General features: G+C 40.8%; 1 protein-coding gene across 1 annotated transcript; it reads right to left on the minus strand.

Moving 5' to 3' along the window:
* Positions 1 to 1,474: 1,474 nt before the first annotated feature.
* On the minus strand, positions 1,475 to 12,140 carry LOC114239424 (UDP-glucosyltransferase 2-like). The gene is made up of 8 exons (XM_089728745.1): positions 11,918 to 12,140; positions 8,583 to 8,673; positions 7,467 to 7,662; positions 6,339 to 6,533; positions 5,934 to 6,156; positions 4,817 to 5,036; positions 3,687 to 3,906; positions 1,475 to 2,655 (listed from the first exon to the last, which is right to left on the minus strand). Exons 1-8 carry the CDS (start codon positions 12,062 to 12,064, stop codon positions 2,388 to 2,390), a joined length of 1,560 nt encoding a protein of 519 aa, XP_089584871.1. The 5' UTR covers positions 12,065 to 12,140; the 3' UTR covers positions 1,475 to 2,387.
* Between the last annotated feature and the right edge of the window lie 10,769 nt (positions 12,141 to 22,909).

Genomic DNA, 22,909 nt, shown 5'->3' on the forward strand with positions numbered 1-22,909 from the left:
ATGGGCGTGCCGGATAGTCTCGTGCTCATCATACGGGACTTCTTGTCGAACCGCTCTTTTCGATATCGAGTCGAGGGAACCCGCTCCTCCCCACGACCTCTCACAGCTGGAGTCCCGCAAGGCTCTGTCCTCTCACCCCTCTTATTTAGCTTATTCGTCAACGATATTCCCCGGTCGCCGCCGACCCATTTAGCTTTATTCGCCGACGACACGACTGTTTACTATTCTAGTAGAAATAAGTCCCTAATCGCGAAGAAGCTTCAGAGCGCAGCCCTAGCCCTAGGACAGTGGTTCCGAAAATGGCGCATAGACATCAACCCAGCGAAAAGTACTGCGGTGCTATTTCAGAGGGGAAGCTCCACACGGATTTCCTCCCGGATTAGGAGGAGGAATCTCACACCCCCGATTACTCTCTTTAGACAACCCATACCCTGGGCTAGGAAGGTCAAGTACCTGGGCGTTACCCTGGATGCATCTATGACATTCCGCCCGCATATAAAATCAGTCCGTGACCGTGCCGCGTTTATTCTCGGTAGACTCCACCCCATGATCTGTAAGCGGAGTAAAATGTCCCTTCGGAACAAGGTGACACTTTACAAAACTTGCATAAGGCCCGTCATGACTTACGCGAGGGTGGTGTTCGCTCACGCGGCCCGCACACACATAGACACCCTCCAATCCCTACAATCCCGCTTTTGTAGGTTAGCTGTCGGGGCTCCGTGGTTCGTGAGGAACGTTGACCTACACGACGACCTGGGCCTCGAATCAATTCGGAAATACATGAAGTCAGCGTCGGAACGATACTTCGATAAGGCTATGCGTCATGATAATCGCCTTATCGTTGCCGCCGCTGACTACTCCCCGAATCCTGATCATGCAGGAGCCAGTCACCGTCGACGCCCTAGACACGTCCTTACGGATCCATCAGATCCAATAACCTTTGCATTAGATGCCTTCAGCTCTAATTCTAGGGGCAGGCTTAGGGGCCCCGGTAACCGTAGTCGTCGAACTCGACAAAGAGGTCGACTTGCAACCTAACCCATGCATCAGCCCGCTGAGTTTCTCGCCGGATCTTCTCAGCGGGTCGCGATTCCGATCCGGTAGTAGATTCATTCGCGAAACAATTGCTCTTGAGTTGTTAGGTCTCCTTCGGAGGCGCTCGGGCAGTTGTTAGCAAATCCCACCCCTCCTGGCTGAGCCTTTGCTCGCCCACCTGTCCTGGTGAAGCTGGGAAGGCCTCCGGACAACCAGTAATCTTTCAATCATAAAAAAAAGGCTTTATCCTGCGTTCTTCAGGAAAGGAAAATTAAAACCATACAAAACATTTAAAAAATATTTAAATGTTAATAATTTAAAATTTAGCAAATCCCGCCCCTCTTGGCTGAGCCTTTGCTCGCTCAGTTGTCCTGGTGAAACTGGAAAGGCCTTCGGGCCACCAGTAAACTTTCAATCATGTAAAAAAAAAAAAAAAAAAAATTTACTTCACGTTGTATGTAATAGTTTCCAGAAAAGCTAATATCGCAAAGCAGTGATCTTCAACTTTAAATTTTAGAAATGTATTATTATATTTTTCTCATTAAAAGTATTCTAATTTGTGTATTTACGCTATCTGCAACTGATACGTAGGCTTAAAATATTTGAACATAAATGAGAAGGGATTCGATGATAGTCCCGTTAAATTTCCTCTTGTATCTATACCTATTACGAATTTTTGTACCTGTCTCACTGGTAATTGATAGAAGAATTGAATATTTTTATATCGAGGGGTGGTTTTAGCGACATTTCACTTAATATGCGTAACATTTATATTTTTAATTAATTGTGTATTTTATTTGGTATTAGCATCAACATTTCGATGTTTTTTCGAATTGAACTTCAATTAAGTTTACTCCATTAAAATAGCTAAAGAATTTTTTTGTTATGATATTATTTCCAAATTTTAAATATTAAATGGCTCTATTATAAAATTGCAAAAATGTCGCTTAAGCCGTGTCGTGGCATGGAACTGGCCGGAAACAACAGGCATGCATCATCAATGAGTGAAGAAAATAATGAATAAATAATAAACTTTATTATTTATGCCACATATTTAAATTTAAGTATTATTAGATTTTTTTTTTTTTGATTAGTTTATAGATTAAAATTACAGGCGGCAACATACACAAAGCTGAGTCGCGGCCTTTTTATCTCCACTGTCAGTATAATTAATATATTGTAATATTGTTTAGAATTAGAAATTTATGTCATATTCATTGTAGTATTGTGGAGTAAATAAATGTAATTATTATTATTATTACTTGGTGGAGTCATTAATTCAGATGTAAGTCGGTTGCAAATCAAAAATATCCATAATTGTACGAAATGCTATCAAAGTTGAATGGTATCATTTAATCTTCTTTCCGTTTTAATGTCTTCTTATAGAAACTTGAGAGAGTTTTTTCAATAACCAATTTGATCATAAGCAATGTCATTGCAATAGCTGCCAGCAGATCTAAGTACAGCTTCTGGTAGAAAGGCACGTGCAGTGCTGGCGAGCGCAGATGGAGAGCTCCTCTAGTCTTGACGACGTGCTCCACCCAGTGGACCAGCTCAGCACCCGGAGACACCGGACGATCATGGAAGATCAAGGAAAGGTATTTTGCTTTTTCTCGGTATCTAGATAAAAATTAAAACGGTTATATAAAATTACTAGTGGGAAACTCTCACTCAGTATAAATAAGTCAAACACTATTTCATAAGTACTAATAGTGTTTTGCATGTGTATAATATTATATATTAACAATAAGAGGAAAACAACCCTAGGTACTAAACGATAGTAATTTATATTTATACTAGCTGTACCCGTCCGCTTCGCTGGGCATTTAAAATTAACATTATTATTTCTCACCCCCACAAAGATTCTCATCATTAACGCCCCCGCAACTGGTGTAGGGAGTCCAACACTCATACATATGTTATTATTAGCCTATACATTAAGTATATTATTTTCTACATGGATACCAAGTTTCGAGTCAATCGGATGCACGGTTCAGTAGTTATAACGGAACATCCGTAAAAACCACTGTAGATTTATACTTATACTTATATAGATTCAATGGCGCCCTTCAAGTGCTCAACAGTTCTTATGTTTATTGGAACATGACATGAGGACATATCCTTCTTCAAACGAGGTTTGTGGAGAGTACTTAACGATAGGCAGCGGCTTGGCACTGCCCCTGGCATTGCTGAAGTTCATGGGCGACGGTGACCACTCACCATCAGGTGGGCCGTATGCTCGTCTGCCGACAAGGGCAATAAAAAATATATAAACACTCAAAATACAATGGCATTTTATTTAATTTCAGTAAAATAACAGCAGTTTCGTGAGCTGTTATCGCATCCGATCGTAAGCTAGACGTTAGCGTGGCGAGGACGTACAGCCTTCACCTTACCTCAGTCTCTTACAGGAAAGAAATAGGCAGAAATGTTCAAGAACCCGTAATCAGTTAAATGTAATATTCCTGACATGGAACAGATGCGCTCATCCATAGATCGCTAATGAAGGATCTTATGAGACCTTAGAACTCATGTCTCAAGCTGTGTGGCGGCATTCACGTTGTAGATGCTTATGGGTTCCGGTAACACCAATCGGACTGTGAGCTCGTCCTCGCATCTATATACGTCACAAGCAATAAAAAAGCACTTACTTCTTATCGCTTAACATTTCTCCAAGAGCCTTCTCTAAGCTTCTTGGGAGCTCGTAATTCAATTTAATTTGTATACCATAACCAGACATCACGGCTTTCTGGATGTTTACAAATTGATCGTAAAAAATAGGTATTCCTATAATGGGAACCCCGAAATGTATAGCTTCTGTTGATGATAGAAGTCCACCATGCGATATAAATAGGAGGCAATTTGGATGAGCTGTAAATTGAAAGTCATTTAATGGACATGCATGAAACTGTATGGGCATCAATGAAATTGCAGAAGTCCAAGAGGTCCAAAAAACACCAGACCGTAAAACGCACAGCCCATCGTGGACAGTAGTTGAAGTGCATTGGAAGACAATCAATGGGTATTAGTTGATGATTATGACCAGACTTTGTCGCAACAGAAATATGCGAATTGGTAAACTATGCACAAATGCAATTGCTGGGGAGGTAGCTTAGAACCAGGAGAAGGACATAGGATACTTTTTATCACGTTCCCGTGGGACGCGACATAAAACGTAGCTTAAAAAACGCAACTGATATGGAATAACAAAATGCAACTGACAGCTAAACGTAATGTAGTCTATGGCTAATTATAGTAGAATTTTAAAGTTGACCGGTTGATGTGTTTGTTTCGAATTTATTGTGCCGAGATAGGTAATCATTACGAAAGCCATGCCGCGACCAGCACTATCAAATCTTTCCCGACGAAGCCGTAATGCAACTAGGATTTGAAACATTGCGAGTGAAAGGACTGAAGATGAACAAGAAAATACAATAATAATAATACCAGCTAAAATACATGGCCAAAGTATCATTAAAAGTATCATTAAAATACTTGCTATTTTAATTTATATTAATTATCCAAATAAGAAATTGACCATGATAAAATCAAAAGTCTGCTCATTTATTGCCTCTAAGGCGGAACAAAGTTTGCCGGGTCACCTAGTATTTTAAATAATAAAGTATTATTAAAATCACTATTGAGGGTAAAGTCGCGTTGGGTGGTTTCTGTATAATCTGCTCAGTTATAATTCTAGGTGAAGTTGGTGTAATTGTTCCGTAAATCTTGTTAATCATCAATTTGTACAAATATCTTCGCCTGTGGCGGGAACAAACGCTACCTAAAATGCTTGTTTGTGGTGCCCACTGAACAATGTGAACATTCTTTGGTAAATCGCTCAGATTTTTTTCAAATTTCCATATCACCGTTTGTTTAAGATTCCCGAATACTTTGAGCAATTCATTCACGATGTGCTCCGGTATGTCTTTGCTTTGCCAGGCCGATCCCATACTGAAGTAGACAACTCCGTCTTTCGAGGAGTCCATTATGTTTTGTAGTACCTGTTAATAAAAAGGTTAACAAACATGTCTTGTTAGCACCAGACATAAATACAAGAAAATAAAAAGTAGAGCTCGGAATCTTGACAAACGAGGAAATGTATGATTTTATTTTTAAAAGCATTCAAAGGTATTGCTAATTTATTTATTATGTCATCTATCAGCTCTCAGATGCCCACACATGGACATAGACTTTTCATAAGGCTTGCCACAACCATCAGTCCTGTGCCGCCTCCATCCAACTATTTATTGCCAATTTAAGTCTAATAAATTGAAAATCTATTGTTGGTAACAAAATGCACTAATTTTCAAACCCTGTTAAGTTAGGATTGATGATTTTTAAAGATGTCATCATCCTCATGTCAAACAGGATGTTGCTTGAATATTGGCTGCGTCATAAATTATACACTAAGGAATTTCCAATATTGTAAATTGAAGAATGAGTCTGTTTGGATAAAATTAATGACGCATTTCATTCTGAGGTATTCTTGGCCGTAATGCATTGTTTTATTTTAATAAATTAGTGGTTGTAGTCTGAGCAAACAATGGACGCATATTTGTTTCTTCCACCTTTGACGCGTCCTGGTCCAAGAGATCGATGTGATACTTAGACCCTAAAATCAACTAGCTGAGATTCTCGCCGGATGTTCACGGTTCCCTCGATAGCACTCAGGTAGTTTTTAAGAAACTCCACCTTTCGTGGCGTTGCCTCTATTCACTCACCCGCCCTGGTAAAGTTGGAAAGGCTTGCGGGCCGTCAACAATCCGACAACTCCAAAAGCTTGTATCTTTTGAATGAAAGCTAAACAGACTTCTATTATGTAGGTACATAAGTCCTTCCGGCCGAAATATAAAAAGTAGTGGGGTCAGTATGATAGAATTAAAATTAGTTTGAGCTACCTTATCCAAAGGCTTCACAACACTACTTATATGAAAGCCTCCAACTTGTTTGAAATTCTGTGGTGTTTTAGGCAAATTTCCCAATGAGTGATGATCGTTTGCTAGCACCAGCGAAGCATTATAGACCAGGTCTTCATAATTTGGCGGCTTAATACCTCTTTTCCTTATAGAAGGTACGAAATGATTGTCATAAATCTTTTCCTCTTGTGAAACAATATAGAGTCTGCAAAAAACATTATATTTTATGTTACATTTATTTAAATAGCTAATTATACTGGTGTGGTCATAGAAGCAGACGAAAGACGGAGGTTAATGCCTGCCTTAAAAATTACCGGTGTTCATACTGCTGCGTTCTTTGAAATATAGGATTGAAGTAGTCAATAACAAAGTTTAAATAGTGGTTACCTTTTAACTATTTGCCATTTCCATTGGGCCCATAGTTCCTCGATTCGCTGTTTAAAGTTCAAAGGTGGATAGTTCATTGATATCGAGCTGACTGTATAAGCGGGATTTGTTGGTTCGTCGATCAAACGTAGAGTTTGCCAATTAGTCTTCAGCGAAGACAGCCATATCAAAGGACATCCATACAGTGCTGAGAAACTGATATTACATGCCTTCATTATTTACGAGATCAAACTTAACGTTGTGTAAGGTAAACTGTAAATTATAATAGAATCAGGAAAGTTTTGACATAATCATGACGTAATATTTTTCCTTATTCAAAAGATAAAAGGTCATGCCCGTATCTTTAGACGTTTCGTAAAATAGCCCTCACTCTTAACTCATCCGATGATGCTCGAGCATTCCTCCCAAACATACTCGAGTTTGGTATTTGGTCGACTATTACAATATTCCTCAACTGTCCTCGAGTTATTGGTAAATATGTGTGCGTGCGGTAAATTTGAAAGTGTATTATTTATTTTCTAACCCATTATTATTTTAGATTTCGGACCCGGCTTTGTATTTTTATTCGTCGTTTTGTGATTTTGATTGCATCGTGTTCTTGAAGTGCTTTTCCACAACCACCAGTTTATTATTATATAAATAAAACTTATAATCGCATTGACTTTATTTATTAGGTAGTAAGCAAAATATGACTCTTATGTAGGTAAATAAAATAAGGAGTTTCAAATGTCTAACTGTCAAGTCAAGGTACGTCGCGACGTACCTTGACTTGACAGTTCGTTAACTCCACTCCAGTTAGGAAAATTTTCCAAGGACGTTTGAGTGGAGTTTATTTTTACGACTAAGCATACCAAAACGCGCGTTGGAGGTTGAGTCGAGTCGAGTTAAGCTCGTGTAAACGACTAAAGATACGGGGGTTAGTGTCGATTAGAGAGTTTTCCTTATTGCTTCTCAAAGGCTATCAGCATAGGTAGGGAGAAAAAAAGCTTAGGTTTATAAGATTCAGCTGTATGATTTAATAGCTTTGAACAAACTTTTTGTTTAATTTTATATTTCCTGAAAACCATTTCGATAATTATATTTACTTACATTGAGCACTTAGACATGAGTTATAGTAAATATACTTACGCGGCATAAACTTCTGTTTCTATGTAATCTGCAATGACCACATCAAAACTTTCATTCGTGTTTTGTATTAACTTCTTTACGTCTTCGTTTTCGAATGTCATCAATGCGTTTGCGATAGTAATATTTTGTAGATCAAAGATGTTATTCATTTCGACTTTGTTATCCATTAAACAGGCTATATCAATCATTTCTTCACCTAAGAATTTAAAGATTTTTATTGAAGTAGACACAAAAACTGTCATAAATACCAAAACAAGACGTTACGAATCACGGAGTATTTTAAAATCAAGTGAATGTTTTTATTTATGAAGATAAAATACTATTCTTAGTTCATCTGAGACAGAGAGGCAATTTATTTAATGATTAATTATGGTAGAGCTTAGTATTTTACATTCAAATGTCATCATACGTCATTACTTCACTAAACTTGTAGTCGATACTTGTATATCAAACGCGACGTAATACCTTGACATATATCTTATCTTATATCTTTAAACGAGCAATTCTTGTATATAAATATATATATATAATCTGAATCTCGGAAACGGCTCCAACGATTTTCATAAAATTTAGTATACAGGGGATTTCGGGGGCGATAAATCGATCTAGCTACGATTTATTTGCAGAAAATGTTGTTTTATTCGTGTTTTCAATAATCAACTTTATCGATAATTTTTATTTTTTCTTTAAATAACCAGCTCATATTTTTTTATTATGCTGTTAGTACGATCGAAAAATATTATTCTTATTTCATCAATATGTAATTCGTATTTAAATATAATTTCTAAAACACACAATTTATAAAAAAAAAACCCAACAAAGCTCGGTCATTATTTATTAGAATTAATTCGAGAACCTAAGCTAGGCAAGGGAACCGGGCTTACTAAAATTAGCTCACGACCAACCTAGTGTTAAGTGGTTACCGGAGACCATAGACATCTACAACGTAAATGCGCCACCCACCTTGAGATATAAGTTCTAAGATATCAAGTAAGTTACAACGGCTGCCCCACCCTTCAAACCGAAACGCATTACTGCTTCACGGCAGAAATAGGCAAGGTGGTGGTACCCACCCGCGCGGACTCACAACAGGTCCTACCAACAGTAATTACCTACCTTTAAAGATTTCGTTATTTGCGCTGACGTCTATTTCTCGGTAGTTTTTATTCGGTTTCTCCTTAAGAGGAGATGTTGTAATGTAAGTTACCTGGAAAATTACAGCGAAATGCAGTCGTGAGTTAAGGTATTCTTCATATTGGCTTTGTCGCTTGAACTGGGATCATGAATACTCATATTAGATAGCTTATTAGCTGCTTTTTTGACGCTTCTTCTTATTGCTCTAGATGAGCATACAAGTGCACCTTATGGGTCGTTATCGGAGCTTCCGGTCACCGTCCTCGCCGAACCTGTCGCTTGCGACGAAGGGCTCGACGAGCGAATTAACCCACCGATACAGCCCACTGAGTTTCTCGCCGGATCTTATCAGTGGGTCGCGTATCCGATCCGATAGATTCTGCGAAGCATTGCTCTTGCTAGGGCCAGTGTTAGCAACACTCCCGGTTAGAGCCCCGTGAGCTCACCTACACGACAAGGAGATGTTGAAATAGCCTCTCAAGGCTATCAGCATAGATAGGGGAAAAAATAAATAATAGCTTAAAAAAACTAAAAAACACGCTTTAGATAAAATTCAACTAAAAAATAGAAAAGTAAATTTTAATAAATATAAATTAAAAATAGTGTAAAAATATATATATACATTATTGTAAAAAAAGGCGTGGGGTGCATGGTGTTATCTATATATATAAAAGAAAGTCGTGTTAGTTACACCATTTATAACTCAAGAACGGCTGAACTGATTTGGCTGAAAATTGGTGAGGAGGTAGCTTACAGCCAGGAGAAGGACATAGGATACTTTTTATCACATTCCCGTGGGACGTGACATAAAACGTGGTATAACAAAACTGATGTGGAATAACAAAACGCAACTGACATTCTATGGTTAAATTTTTAAGTTGACCGGTTGATGTGTTTGAAACAAACCGTGTGGCGGAACAAAGCTTGCCGGGTCCGCTAGTTAGTTATAAATATTTTTCTGACATATACGAGTAGAAGAATTATATTATTATTTCAATAATATCTTAAAAAGCACCCCACGCTTTTTTTTTAATGAAATATATTTATTTTACACTATTTTCAATTAAAATTTATTAAAATTAATTTTCTATTTTGTAATTGAATTTTATATAAAGCGTGTTTTTTAGTTTTTTTAAACTATTATTTATTTTTCATTTTTTAGAAAAATTTTCTATAAAAGCGTATTTTTAAAACTTTTAAGTACTTGAACATCAATTCCTGCCTTATAATAATAATAATAAGCCCATTTTATTTCCAAAACACAAATAGAAAAAAAGAAAAAAACACCCATTCGGGTATAGGCCTCCTCCAGCTTGCTCCACTCTAACCTATCCTTGGCTTTGTTTCTCCATTCTTTTCCAGTTGCTGCTATTATTTCGTCGATCCATCTGCTTCTTAGTCGTCCTCTGCTTCTTTTGCCCGCTGGTCCTTCCCATGTTGTAATTTGTAATGTCCATCTTTTATCCGTATATCTCGCAAGATGTCCTGCCCAGCGCCACTTTTGTGTCAGAGCGTACCTGAGAGCATCTATCAGCTTTGTATTTTTCTTATATTCAATATACTTCTTTCCATCGCTTTCTGACAGGTCGCTAATTTTGTTTTTATTTTTGTGTTGTAAGTCCATGTTTGGCACCCATATAAGAGAGTCGGAAGAATACAGGTATCCATCACAGTCTTTTTCAGGTGAAGAGGGAAGGACCCTTTTAGAATTTCCTTTAAGCTCCACAATTTTCTCCAAGTTATATTGATTCGGCGTTCGACTTCTTCTTCATCGTTGTTGTCTTTAAATGAAATTAATTTTCCGAGATATATATAGCTGTTTACGTACTCTAACGGTTTGCCATACAAGCTGATTCTATCAGTACTACTGTTTGTCATTACTTTGGTTTTGTCTTAATTCATTTTGAGACCGACTTTTTCGCTTTCCTCGCTTAAAATATTTATCATATTTTCGAGTTTTTCGTTTGTTTCAGCGAAGAGAACGATGTCATCAGCAAATCTCAAATGTGTAAGTCGCTTCCCATTTACTTTGATTCCGTTCGATGGCCAGTGTACATTTTCAAAGATAAGCTGTAGTACTGCTATAAACAGCTTAGGCGACAAAGGATCACCCTGTCTTATTCCTCGGCAGATTTTTATGTCCTCTCCCCGTTTTTCCAGTTTGACTCTGCTGATACTTCCATCATAGATGTTTTTTAATATTTTTATGTATTTATCATGAACGTGACATTTCCTCAATTCCTGCCTTATAGACTATCGATAAAAATTATATAAATTGGAAAAAATCTTATTTTGCAAATTGAATAATGGAATAATTTTATCAAATTAGTGTACTGTCATCGGTCCTCGATAAATCTACAAAGTTTGAATGAAATCTGGCCGTTTAAAGTGGGTCAAAATCGCGTCTAAAGAAGTCAGCTACAAACATACAAACATACATACAAGTGAAGCATGTTGAAATAGTTGAAATTTTTGGAATTTTCGTGTAAATACGAAACCATAGAACGCGTAATTATTCGTTAACTTAAAGCAAATATTCAGATGTTAGACATGTGTAGTTATTTATTCGTATTATTATTTATTTAGTTATTTAGAAAAAATATAAATTGTTTATTGTCCAGAATTAAATCATAGTACTAGATTTGTTTGTTGCCAAGGACACCGTCCTATTAAACTATCAGGCCACGACCAATTGAATGGCCTTAATCTAATTTAATTCGCTGTTCTATTGTATTGGACGCCTGACTGACAATCGGATGTAAGATGACGTAGTTATGTAACTATGTACAGAAACATATTGTAGGTTAAGAAGATAATTCATATCAAAATATAAGATAAGAATTTCCTTCAGATAGAACTGGTACTATGTACAAATTACATAATATAAAAAAAACCTAATCCTGAAGTACTCCGAATTGCCTATGCTCAACTTTACTATCTGAATAGACAGACTAGTGAATTTATTGAGTTTAAATGATTTTTAGATCAACGGAAGGTTGACCATTAGTACGGGAGGTTGACCATTAGTAGTAGGACAGACGTCTGTTGGACATAGCTCTTACTCAAGGTTAACAAAACGATATATAATAATGTACGTCTTATATTGCCTACATCCAGGGAAGCCCCGCGACCTTTAAGTGTTTGTCGATTGATATTACGAGGCATACCCACGCTACGTCTTCCGGTTCGATACAAACTATTAATAGAATAAAAACCCAAGCTAATACCACTTCAAAAGCACCGTGAAGATTTGCAATTGCACTTGCTTCAAACCGTCATTATAGTGTCGCAAATAAATAAATAAAAAAACCCAATACCTCATGTCCGGCATTAAGGAGATGGCTAACAACACTAGCTCCGAGGATATTAAGACTCCTGAACGGCAAAGCAGTAATCACTAACACTGTATAGCCTTGGACTTGATTCGCGAGAAATATAAGGCACAATCCTAAAACCGACCTCATTCTTACTTACGCTACCTAGCACTGTACTGAGTTGAATGATATAATTTGTTATTACAGTCGTATCGTTCAATTTGAAATGAATAGAGTATATGTATGTACTCTAGTATAAATATATGTACTATATTATTATAGTATATAGTGTGTGTGAGTAATACGAATGAATGAATTGTTGTGATATAAATTAGCCTTGCGACGTAACACGTGTAGCAATGCGATTTAGTTTTCGTTTCTATCGAGCGGAAAGGAGACGGAAAATCGTGGGCCAACAATGTAATAACTTGGAATGTAGTCTAAAAAATTTGTCATATTTTTTTATATAAGAATATAAAAAATCACCTCAATCCTCTTTCTGGGACCGGAGAAAAATGAGAAAGTTAGTTTTTGTCGGTATAACGGTGTGATCGATTTAATTAATCGATTACAGGATTATAAAAAGAAAAACATTGCACTAGGTAATTAATGCAACGTAATTAAATGAGCGATTTATACTTGTTGTATACAAGTGCGGTATACGCCGGATTTAATTGCGATTATATACATAAATGAAGAAAAAGTCTATTATTACTTAACAAAGTAATATGATTATCGATTTCAAATCGATTAAAATTGATTGTATTTTTGATGACAGCTTTGACAGTAAGCTGACATGACGTTTGTTCATAGATTATACAATTATTTTTTGGCGCTTGTTGGTTTTTTCTGCTCTACTCATTTTGTATCTTCGACGCATTTTGAGTGTGTATCTATCGGGCTGTTTTTATATTTTCAACGATCACTGCTTTATTATTACGGATTCCAACTCTGCCAGCCTTGTACGACAATTGCTTCTACACTGGACACCGAAGATCGCTCACACGTTTGACTTGAAATTGTTGCATTGGATACTGTTGAAATTATGGATCGCTGTGTGAATTGTGGGATAGCAATTCCATATTCCATATATCATTGATATTCATTCATAATATGACATTTAAAAGATTATCCAATGGATATAATAAACATTTACTTATGCTTAAATAAGTTATTATTCAGCTCTTTTAAAGAGATTGTAACATAACCTAACTTTTACTAAATCTTTATTAACTCGGCTCTCAGATTGAGAAAACTTTTATAATTTTCAGCAAGGTACTGATAAATCTGAATCTATTAAATTCATATTAGTTTCATCACGTTACATTCGGGCCCAAAAATGTATGTAATCGTTTCAGTCTCCTTTTAATAAGCAAAATTACATAAACTTGTTCATTAACAATGAACTTTCAATGTTATTTGAGTAGGATTTCTAAAGCGCATTAATAATGCATCTCGTATTCTCAAATATTATTCCGAAAAATTACAAATTCATTTATTCCAAAATTACATTTTCTATCTTCATTGGCGTTTTATTTTAATCAGCCAGTTATAAAATGTATTATGTGCATACACTAACCGGCGCCATCTAGGCGGGCTTCGGACAGTCTGCCGACCGAGAGGGCTGGTGGTCGTGGCGCCGACGATCGCCAGTCCGGCGTCCCGAGGGGGAGGGTGATGGGAGAGATGTGCTCCGCACTAAACGCTTCACTTTCCCCCCTTTGCCTTGTCATGAGTTCTGTCTCATGCGAGGTTTGGACGTTGGTTGTTGAGCGACAGGAGATTTTAGTCAGTTCGACTCTGACATACCCCGCCCAGTATCCCCAGAAAAGGGCGGAAGTCCGGCGATTTCCTCCTGACCAAGAAAAAAATAATGTACATTGATTATTGTTTGGCGGGTTAATTTTTTACCATTACACTTGAGGCACCTTAAATTCATTTTTATCTTAATTGCTGGATATTAGCTAGTTTTATTTTATAATTGACTTCACATTGTATGTTATAGTTTTCAGAAAAGCTGACTTTAAATTTTAGAAATGTATTATATATATATTTCTCATTATTCTAATTTGTATATTTGCGCTATCTGCAACTGATACATCAGTTTAAAATGTTTGCACATGATTGAGAGGGCGCACCGATGATAGTCCCGTTTCTTTTCTCTCCCAGTTTTTTTGTAATGATATTTTATCCAAATTTTAAACTTTAAATGGCTCTCCTTTTAAGTTGGAAAATGTCACTTAAACCAAGTAGTAAGTTCACTTTTCGACGCTGTTGATTTTTGAATCGTGCGCATCGAATGTCTTGTTTTGTCGTGCGCACATAACTTATGTTGCAAGCCAGATTTTGTTTCTTTTTATTTGTGTTTTTATGTATCTTTAGCTTGTGATGTGTATTGTGAGCCTAATAAAATAAATAAATAAATAAATTCAATTCAAATTGCGCAAAAATCAAATTTAGGGCCGCATAACCGTGCGTGATTTGTTCCCAGTTATATATTTATTTATTATTATTATTACATCATGGTGCGACTCTGCTGGTGTTCAAATAATATAACATATACATTTAAAACATGTTCACGAATGACTTCTAAGAAAGAACCTAATTTTGTAAAAATCCGCAGAATTTACATATTATTTTTGAGTAATTACTGCCACTTAGCCTTTTATAATACTAGTGCGTGTTTTTTTTTTTTTTTTTTGTTGCTTAGATGGGTGGACGAGCTCACAGCCCACCTGATGTTAAGTGGTTACTGGAGCCCATAGACATCCACAACGTAAATGCGCCACCCACCTTGAGATACAAGTTCTAAGGTCTCAAGTATAGTAACGACGGCTGCCCCACCCTTCAAACCGAGACGCATTACTGCTTCACGGCAGAAATAGGCAGGGTGGTGGTACCCTCCCGCGCGGACTCACAAGAGGTCCTACCACCAGTAATTACGCAAATTATAATTTTGCGGGTTTCATTTTTATTACACGATGTTATTCCTTCACCGTGTCTGGTATATGAGGCGTAATTGGCCATTTAAAAAAAACGTTATTACAATTTTTTTAAACTCAACCTTCAGTGTCATCTTCAAACTCAGACAAAATAAAAATTCTCAATAGATTATTCTCAAACGAGTTCAATGCTTTATTTTTTCATTTCGATCAGACAAAACGTCCAAATAAGTCCAAAGAGAGTTCAATCTAAACAGATTCAGTACGAATTGAAAAGCAATTTGTAGCTCCTTTTGCGTGAATCGGAGCAATCGTACAGAGAAGCTATTGCACCTTTTACTTTGTTAAGCGATTTTCATTTTGGATTGCGGTGATACAGCTATTAGGCTAAGTTAATCGTAACTTATCACTAAACAGACACCAATAGAGAAGGAGATCCTTACGCGGAAGTGGCATTGGATTGGTCACACTTTGAGAAAGCCCGATACCCACCTATCAAAGAGAGCACTGACCTGGAAAGTGTCTGGCAAAAGGAAGAGAGGCCGCCCCAGAACATCTTGGCGTCGCTCGGTGGAGCAGGAGCTAGGAGTCTTGGGCATGACGTGGGAGGAGCTAGAACAGACTGCCCAAGACCGATATAAATGGAAAAATTTGATTCGAGCCCTACACCCCAGCAGAGGGTAATAGGAAAGAATGATGATGACGATAAATCGTAACGTGCAACTGATTAGCCGCTTCTAGCATTGTTGACGTCAATAAGATCACTTACAATTTTGTAGTTTGTAAACGTTTTTATTCTTTTTTTTTTTTTTTATGGTTGAAAGTTTACTGGTGGCCCGAAGGCCTTTCCAGTTTCACCAGGACAGGTGGGCGAGCAAAGGCTCAGCCAAGAGGGGTGGGATTTGCTAACAACTGCCCGAGCGCCTCCGAAGAAGACCTAACAACTCAAGAGCAATTGTTTCGCGAATGAATCTACTACCGGATCGGAATCGCGACCCGCTGAGAAGATCCGGCGAGAAACTCAGCGGGCTGACGCATGGGTTAGGTTGCACGTCGACCTCTTTGTCGAGTTCGACGAGTACGGTTACCGGGGTCCCTAAGCCTGCCCCTAGTATTAGAGCTGAAGGCATCTAAAGCAAAGGTTATTGGATCTGATGGATCCGTAAGGACGTGTCTAGGGCGTCGACGGTGACTGGCTCCTGCATGATCAGGATTCGGGGAGTAGTCAGCGGCGGCAACGATAAGGCGATTATCATGACGCATAGCCTTATCGAAGTATCGTTCCGACGCTGACTTCATGTATTTCCGAATTGATTCGAGGCCCAGGTCGTCGTGTAGGTCAACGTTCCTCACGAACCACGGAGCGCCGACAGCTAACCTGCAAAAGCGGGATTGTAGGGATTGGAGGGTGTCTATGTGTGTGCGGGCCGCGTGAGCGAACACCACACTCGCGTAAGTCATGACGGGCCTTATGCAAGTTTTGTAAAGTGTCACCTTGTTCCGAAGGGACATTTTACTCCGCTTACAGATCATGGGGTAGAGTCTACCGAGAATAAACGCGGCACGGTCACGGACTGATTTTATATGCGGGCGGAATGTCATCGATGCATCCAGGGTAACGCCCAGGTACTTGACCTTCCTGGCCCAGGGTATGGGTTGTCTAAAGAGAGTAATCGGGGGTGTGAGATTCCTCCTCCTAATCCGGGAGGAAATCCGTGTGGAGCTTCCCCTCTGAAATAGCACCGCAGTACTTTTCGCTGGGTTGATGTCTATGCGCCATTTTCGGAACCACTGTCCTAGGGCTAGGGCTGCGCTCTGAAGCTTCTTCGCGATTAGGGACTTATTTCTACTAGAATAGTAAACAGTCGTGTCGTCGGCGAATAAAGCTAAATGGGTCGGCGGCGACCGGGGAATATCGTTGACGAATAAGCTAAATAGGAGGGGTGAGAGGACAGAGCCTTGCGGGACTCCAGCTGTGAGAGGTCGTGGGGAGGAGCGGGTTCCCTCGACTCGATATCGAAAAGAGCGGTTCGACAAGAAGTCCCGTATGATGAGCACGAGACTATCCGGCACGCCCATGTTGAATAGTTTGAAAATCAAACCATTGTGCCAGACTTTGTCGAACGCTTTTGCGACGTCGAAGAAGAGAGCTCCCGTGTATAACGGTTTTGGTCGATTAAGCCCCAAAAGAATGTGCTCCGTGAGGCGGTGCACCTGTTGAACGCATGAGTGATTTGTACGGAATCCGAATTGTTCATCGATGAGAATGCCCTTGGATGAGACGAAATCTCTGAGGCGCTTGTAGAGCAGACGCTCATACAGCTTGCCTAGAGACATGAGGAGGCTAATCGGGCGGTAGCTCGTCGGATGATTTTTTGGTTTACCGGGTTTATGTATGCCGATAACGTCCGCTTCTTTCCACACCGCGGGAAAGATACAGTTCGCCATAGCGGCATTGAAAATAGATGCCAACATCACGATTAGTTGGACGGGTAGAAGTTTAATAACGCGGTTAGATATACCGTCGGAACCGGGAGCCTTGCGAGGACGTAGGTCTTTGATCAAGTCTTTAACTTCCATCGGGGTGACGGGTGGTAACGCATCCGAGGGTGGCAAGGAGGCTCTGCGTTCTACCTCACTGTCTACTAATTCTACATGAACAGGGTCCACGGATTGAGTGCTGGGCGTGCACTGGGTTTGCAATGTATCGGCCAGCAGCTCTGCTTTTTCGTCATCATCAAAGGCCGCGAGTCGGCCTGAGGGGCCTACGAGAGGGGGCATAGTTACTACCGTATCCGATTTGAGAGTACGAGCTAAGCGGTAGTAAGACCTTTGGGAGGGCGCGAGTCCTTCTAAGAAATCAGACCATCTGGCATCTCGGACTTCGGCGATGCGAGACTTTACGTCGCGTTGTAGGGCACGCATTCGAATACGATTTTCCGCGGTAGGATACCTGTCGTAGGCGCGTATCGAGGCGTTCTTAGCTCTAAGGAGTTCCCTAATATCGTCGGACAATTTGAAGCGGTGAAGGAAGTCCTCCGCTACAACTTGTTTCGATGACCTATCTAATGTCGAGGTGATGTGTGATGTTAAGATGTCTATGGCTTCAGCGGTATCCTGAGGAGACGGGGTAGAGTCCGGTTTAAACGGGAGCGATGGTGGATCAGATTCAGCCAGGCTGATGCCCAGCGTGTGCCAATCCACCACAGTCCTCGTGACGGGAACGGAATCGGGAGCGCGACCGAGCTTCATGACGACGGGACGGTGGTCTGAATCTAACTCTGAAACTACTTCGATCGAGTGTAAGCGCAGAGTTACGTTTTTTAATAACGCTATGTCCAGTATATCCGGGCGATGCGCGATATTTAGCGGGTAGTGAGTCGGGGTTAACGGAGCGACGATATCGAAGGCGAGATCATCGACTAACGCGTCAAGCCGCCTGCCATTCGGGGTTGTGGTGTGTGAGTTCCACCTGATGTGTTTACAATTTAGGTCGCCCGCCAGAATGACAGAGCTCCCCATACCGAGCAGCGCCTCGATATCACTGCTTAGAACGATCTTATCCGGTGGAAGATAAACGGACGCGATAACGATCGGCGCGTGTCCCGTCAGTGAGATTCGGCACACTGATGCTTCGATATTAGCGAGCGCAGGAGGATCGAGCGGGACGCAATGCAGGGCTCTTCTATAGTAAATAACGGTACCACCACCACGGGCAGAGAGCCTGTCGTTCCTGACCATGTTATAGTTCGCGATTTTAGGGTCACGGCGCGCGGGCTTAAGTAGGGTCTCCTGCACTAAGAAAATGTCAATTTGATGGTCACGCAAAAAATCACAAACCTGATCACGTTGATTTGCGAGACCGTAAGCGTTAAAAAATCCTATTGTTACGGATAAGGGTTTTATTCTACTAATGTACGCCATTGATTACCGGCGGAGTGAGGGGAGGACGTACGTATTTAACGACGCGTATACGTCAGCGTATTCTTGCACAACGGCGATGAAATGTTGTGCAGTGGAGGCGGCGCGAATGGCGTCACCCAAAGCGTTAACACGCTCAAAGTTGATCGACTGAAAAAAGTCGATCGCTAGAGCGAGATTTTCGGACGCGGTCGGAGGGCAGGTCGCGGGGGAGGGACGTATCGCGGGGGTGGGACGAGTCGCGGGGGAGAGAGTTATAGCCGTGTTCGTGTACGGCAACGGTTTAGCCCAAGCCGAGACGCTGGGCACCGACGCCGGCACGAAAGCAGGCTTAGCCTTCGGCACAGAGGGTACCGTGGCTTTGATGTCTGGGCCGGAAGCTCGGAGGCGGTTTTGACGGGCGACGCGGCGATTTATTTTTGGAGCTCGGGGGCATCCACGGTAGTTCGCGGGGTGACCTTGTGTTCGGCACAGGACACAGCTAGGCGGTTCCGTCGCGGTTTTTTGGTCGCGAGCGCAGAGGGCCGTGGCGTGATCGCCCAAACACTTAACACATCGGGGGCGCGCGTGACAGTTACGGGAAGAGTGCCCGTACAGTTGGCAGTTATGGCACTGACTAGGAGTGCCTTTTTTATGGGGGACTTCGACGGCAATACCGGAGAGCCTACAGACGGTCCGAATGTTAAAAATTTGCTTACCCTCGGGGGTAGGCTGGAGGGCGACTAAAACCATATTGTATGGCTCCCTACCGCGGCCGGTGTGCATGCGGTGCACGGAATTTACTGATAGGCCTTGTTCTATCAGATCTGCCTTGACGAGATCGGCATCTAGCTCCTTCGGGATTCCACGTATGACAACGCGGAGTTCGCGCTCCTCCTGGAGCGTATAAATGTGGAAACTTATACGCTCCTTTCGGAGGTAACTTGAGAGGGCCCTATGGTCGTCGGGTGTCGTTACTTTTATTTGAATCCCGTTGGCGAGATTACGGGCGCTGGCAAAATTAATATTTTTGGCCTTAAGGGCCAGGGAAACTCGGTCCCAAGCTGCCTTCTCTTGAAGGATAACCGGGGGAGGGGTCTGAGTTTTAGATTGCGCCACCGGTCGCGGCGACGGAGTGGCACGGGCTGGAGGCGCAACGGGAGTCTGAGGGCGGGGGCGCGACGCGTTCGCGGCTTTGCTAATTTTAGCGGCCGCGAGAGCTCGAGACTCCGCGGCACGCTTCTTACCCTTTTGTACCAGGGTGAATCCATCCGTCGATGAGGCGGGGGCGAGGTCGACCTCCATCTCCGAGTCAGAGTCGGAGGACGAGGAGGCGGGCGCAGGTGACCTACAAGCAGGAGTTTTGGAGGGCGCGACGGAGGCCGCGGATGATCGCGCTGCTGGAACGGTGGCCACGGCGGACGACGCAGTAGTTTTACTCGCCAGTATAGGCGACGCGGGAACGGCAGGCACGACGGAGGCTGCGGTGCTCGATGTAGACGCTTTGCACGCAGGTACAGGCGACGCAGGAGCAGCGAGCACGGCGGAGTCTTCGAGAGAGCTCGCAGTGTGATTGGCCTTGAAAGCCAGAAACTCTGAGGCGAGCTGTGGGTGACGAAGTCGGAGGAATTCCACGAATACAGCGTCCATGATCGCTGAGTGCCCAGATGGGGCGGCCCCGGGTCTTGAAAACACTCGCCTTGCGGCGAGGCCCCAACTTCTCGGACCTGAGCGGTTCTATTGAACACAGGTGGCGATGCGGCGCGATTACTACAGGACAAAGAAAAGACACAACAAAACGGAAATAACAAAAAGAAACAAAACAATTAAACACTTCCAGGAAAACAGTTTGTCGGCAGATGTACCACGAAAACAGAAATAACAAAAGGAAACAAAACAAATAAAAACTTCCAGGAAAAACACTTGGTCGGCAGATGTACTACGAACACAGGCCACGCGAACAATGGCCGGGCTAACAAAAGCCGGGCGAACAAAGGCCTAGTGATCGAGTGGTCGATGAGCACGTCCGCACGTGACGGGTGCCTCTATCGGAATGTTTTTATTCTCTGCGTAGATGTTTTGAGTCTTTTTTTTTTTAATGCTGTGATTGGTGGACGAGCTCACAGCCCACCTAGTGTTAGGTGGTTACTGGAGCACATTGATATCTACAACGTAAATGCGCCATCCACCTTGAGTCAAGGTCTCAAGTTACGACGGCTGCCCCACCCTTCAAACCGAAACACATTACTGCTTCACGGCAGAAATAGGCAGGACGGTGGTACCTACCCGTGCGGACTCACAAGAGGTCCTATCACCAGTAATTACGCAAATTATAATTTTGCTGGTTTGATTTCTATAACACGATGTTATTCCATCACCGTGGAAGTCAATCGTCAACATTTGTTAAGTACGTATTTCATTAGAAAAATTGGTACTCGCCTGGGATTCGAACACCGGTGCATCGCTAGATACAAATGCATCGGACGTCTTATCCTTTGGGCCACGACAACTTCTGTATGCATTGATACTGTTTGATTGTTCTATATTAAAGTTAAGACTTCTATATCCCAGTCAATAGACACCAAAAATGAATCTTGCCATTTGCCACCTTTTTTGTAGTTAATTCCTTATGAATTGATTTCAAGTTAATGTCCACTACGAAAATTTTATGTATAGTAAAATCTAGTATTCACAAAATTGTTATGTTTTTCATTTGAAAAAAAGTAGAGAGATTGCATAATAATAACCAACTAAAAATTACAGTGTGTTGTCTCCAGTTGGTACAACACATCTCGTGTCACTTAAAAAATAGTAAATAAAACTATAAGATCCTTCGATAATTGCAACTAGTAAAACTCTAATAAAATATTCTTCTCGTAAACACAATGTGCGATCTTTTTTTATGTCTGAGGGATTGCTGGTGGCCCGGAGGCCTTTCCAGTTTCACCAGGACAGGTGGGCGAGCAAAGGCTCAGTCAGGAGGGGTGGGATTTGCTAACAGCTGCCCGAGCGCCTCCAAAGGAGACTTAACAACGCAAGAGCAGCTGCTTTGTGAATGAGTCTACTACCAGATCCGGCGAGAAACTTTATTTTTATTTTTTATTGCCCTTGTAGGCAGACGGCCCACCTGATGGTGAGTGGTTACCGTCGCCCGTGGACTTCAGCAATGCCAGGGGCAGAGTCAAGCCGCTGCCTACCGAACTCAGCGGTTTTCAATGTGCAATCATTTCAGAGAAGCCCTAATATTCAGACGTTGTATTTTGGTAGAAAATTATTAATGTTCTCACTGACTCGCTACATTTGGAACGAACAAACATTACATTCTCCAGATCTTCTCGACTTGATCTATTAATGTAATCACAAATTCTTACTACAAAACAAATTATACAAGGAACAATAATATTAAACGGATCTGTGATATTTTGTCTGAAATTGGAAATCTTTAAAAGTATACATACTCTGTTATTTTTCTCTCTGATAAGTTTTGTTCTTTTCAATTTACATAATTTACATTCATATTTCGGTCTATACGATTTGCTTTTTATATAATTTTTCATGTAGATTCATGTTTGCAATTGTTGTGAGTTATAGTCATATCAAATTAAGGCAACGTTATATTGCTTGGTTGAATCGAAATAATTGAAATTCTATCACGAAATAATTAAATGTTCTGGGTACGACAGTAATGACTATAGTATTCAATATATGTCTATAGAAAAACAAGTTATAAGTGAGGCCTTAGCGACAAAAGTAGGCCATCTCTTTATCCGGATTATCAATAATTTTTTTGGGGAATTGTATCCGCATCCATTTTTGCGTGACTGAGTTTCAAACAAACAAACATTCACATGTATATGTCGGCGCAAATATGACTATTTACCTACTGATCATCAACTAATTACTCTGTGATAAGAAATTGATGTTAAACAGTCCCTTTTATTGTAATTTCAATACTTTAAAATCTTGTAAACACGCTCACGTGTTTAATACTTGTCAACACGCTGACGTGTAAAGTCCTATAAATACGGCCGTGCTGTCTAGCGTTGATTCATTCGTGTCCGAGCCGTAGTACAGTACGGATCTCTCTGTAACGTTGTTATGCTTCTCGTGCAATATACGCAGTTCTCGTGAAGTTTTGTTTTGGAAGCCCAAA

Source organism: Bombyx mandarina, chromosome 07 (assembly GCF_030267445.1).
Source record: "Bombyx mandarina strain Sakado chromosome 07, ASM3026744v2".
Lineage (NCBI taxonomy): Eukaryota > Metazoa > Arthropoda > Insecta > Lepidoptera > Bombycidae > Bombyx > Bombyx mandarina.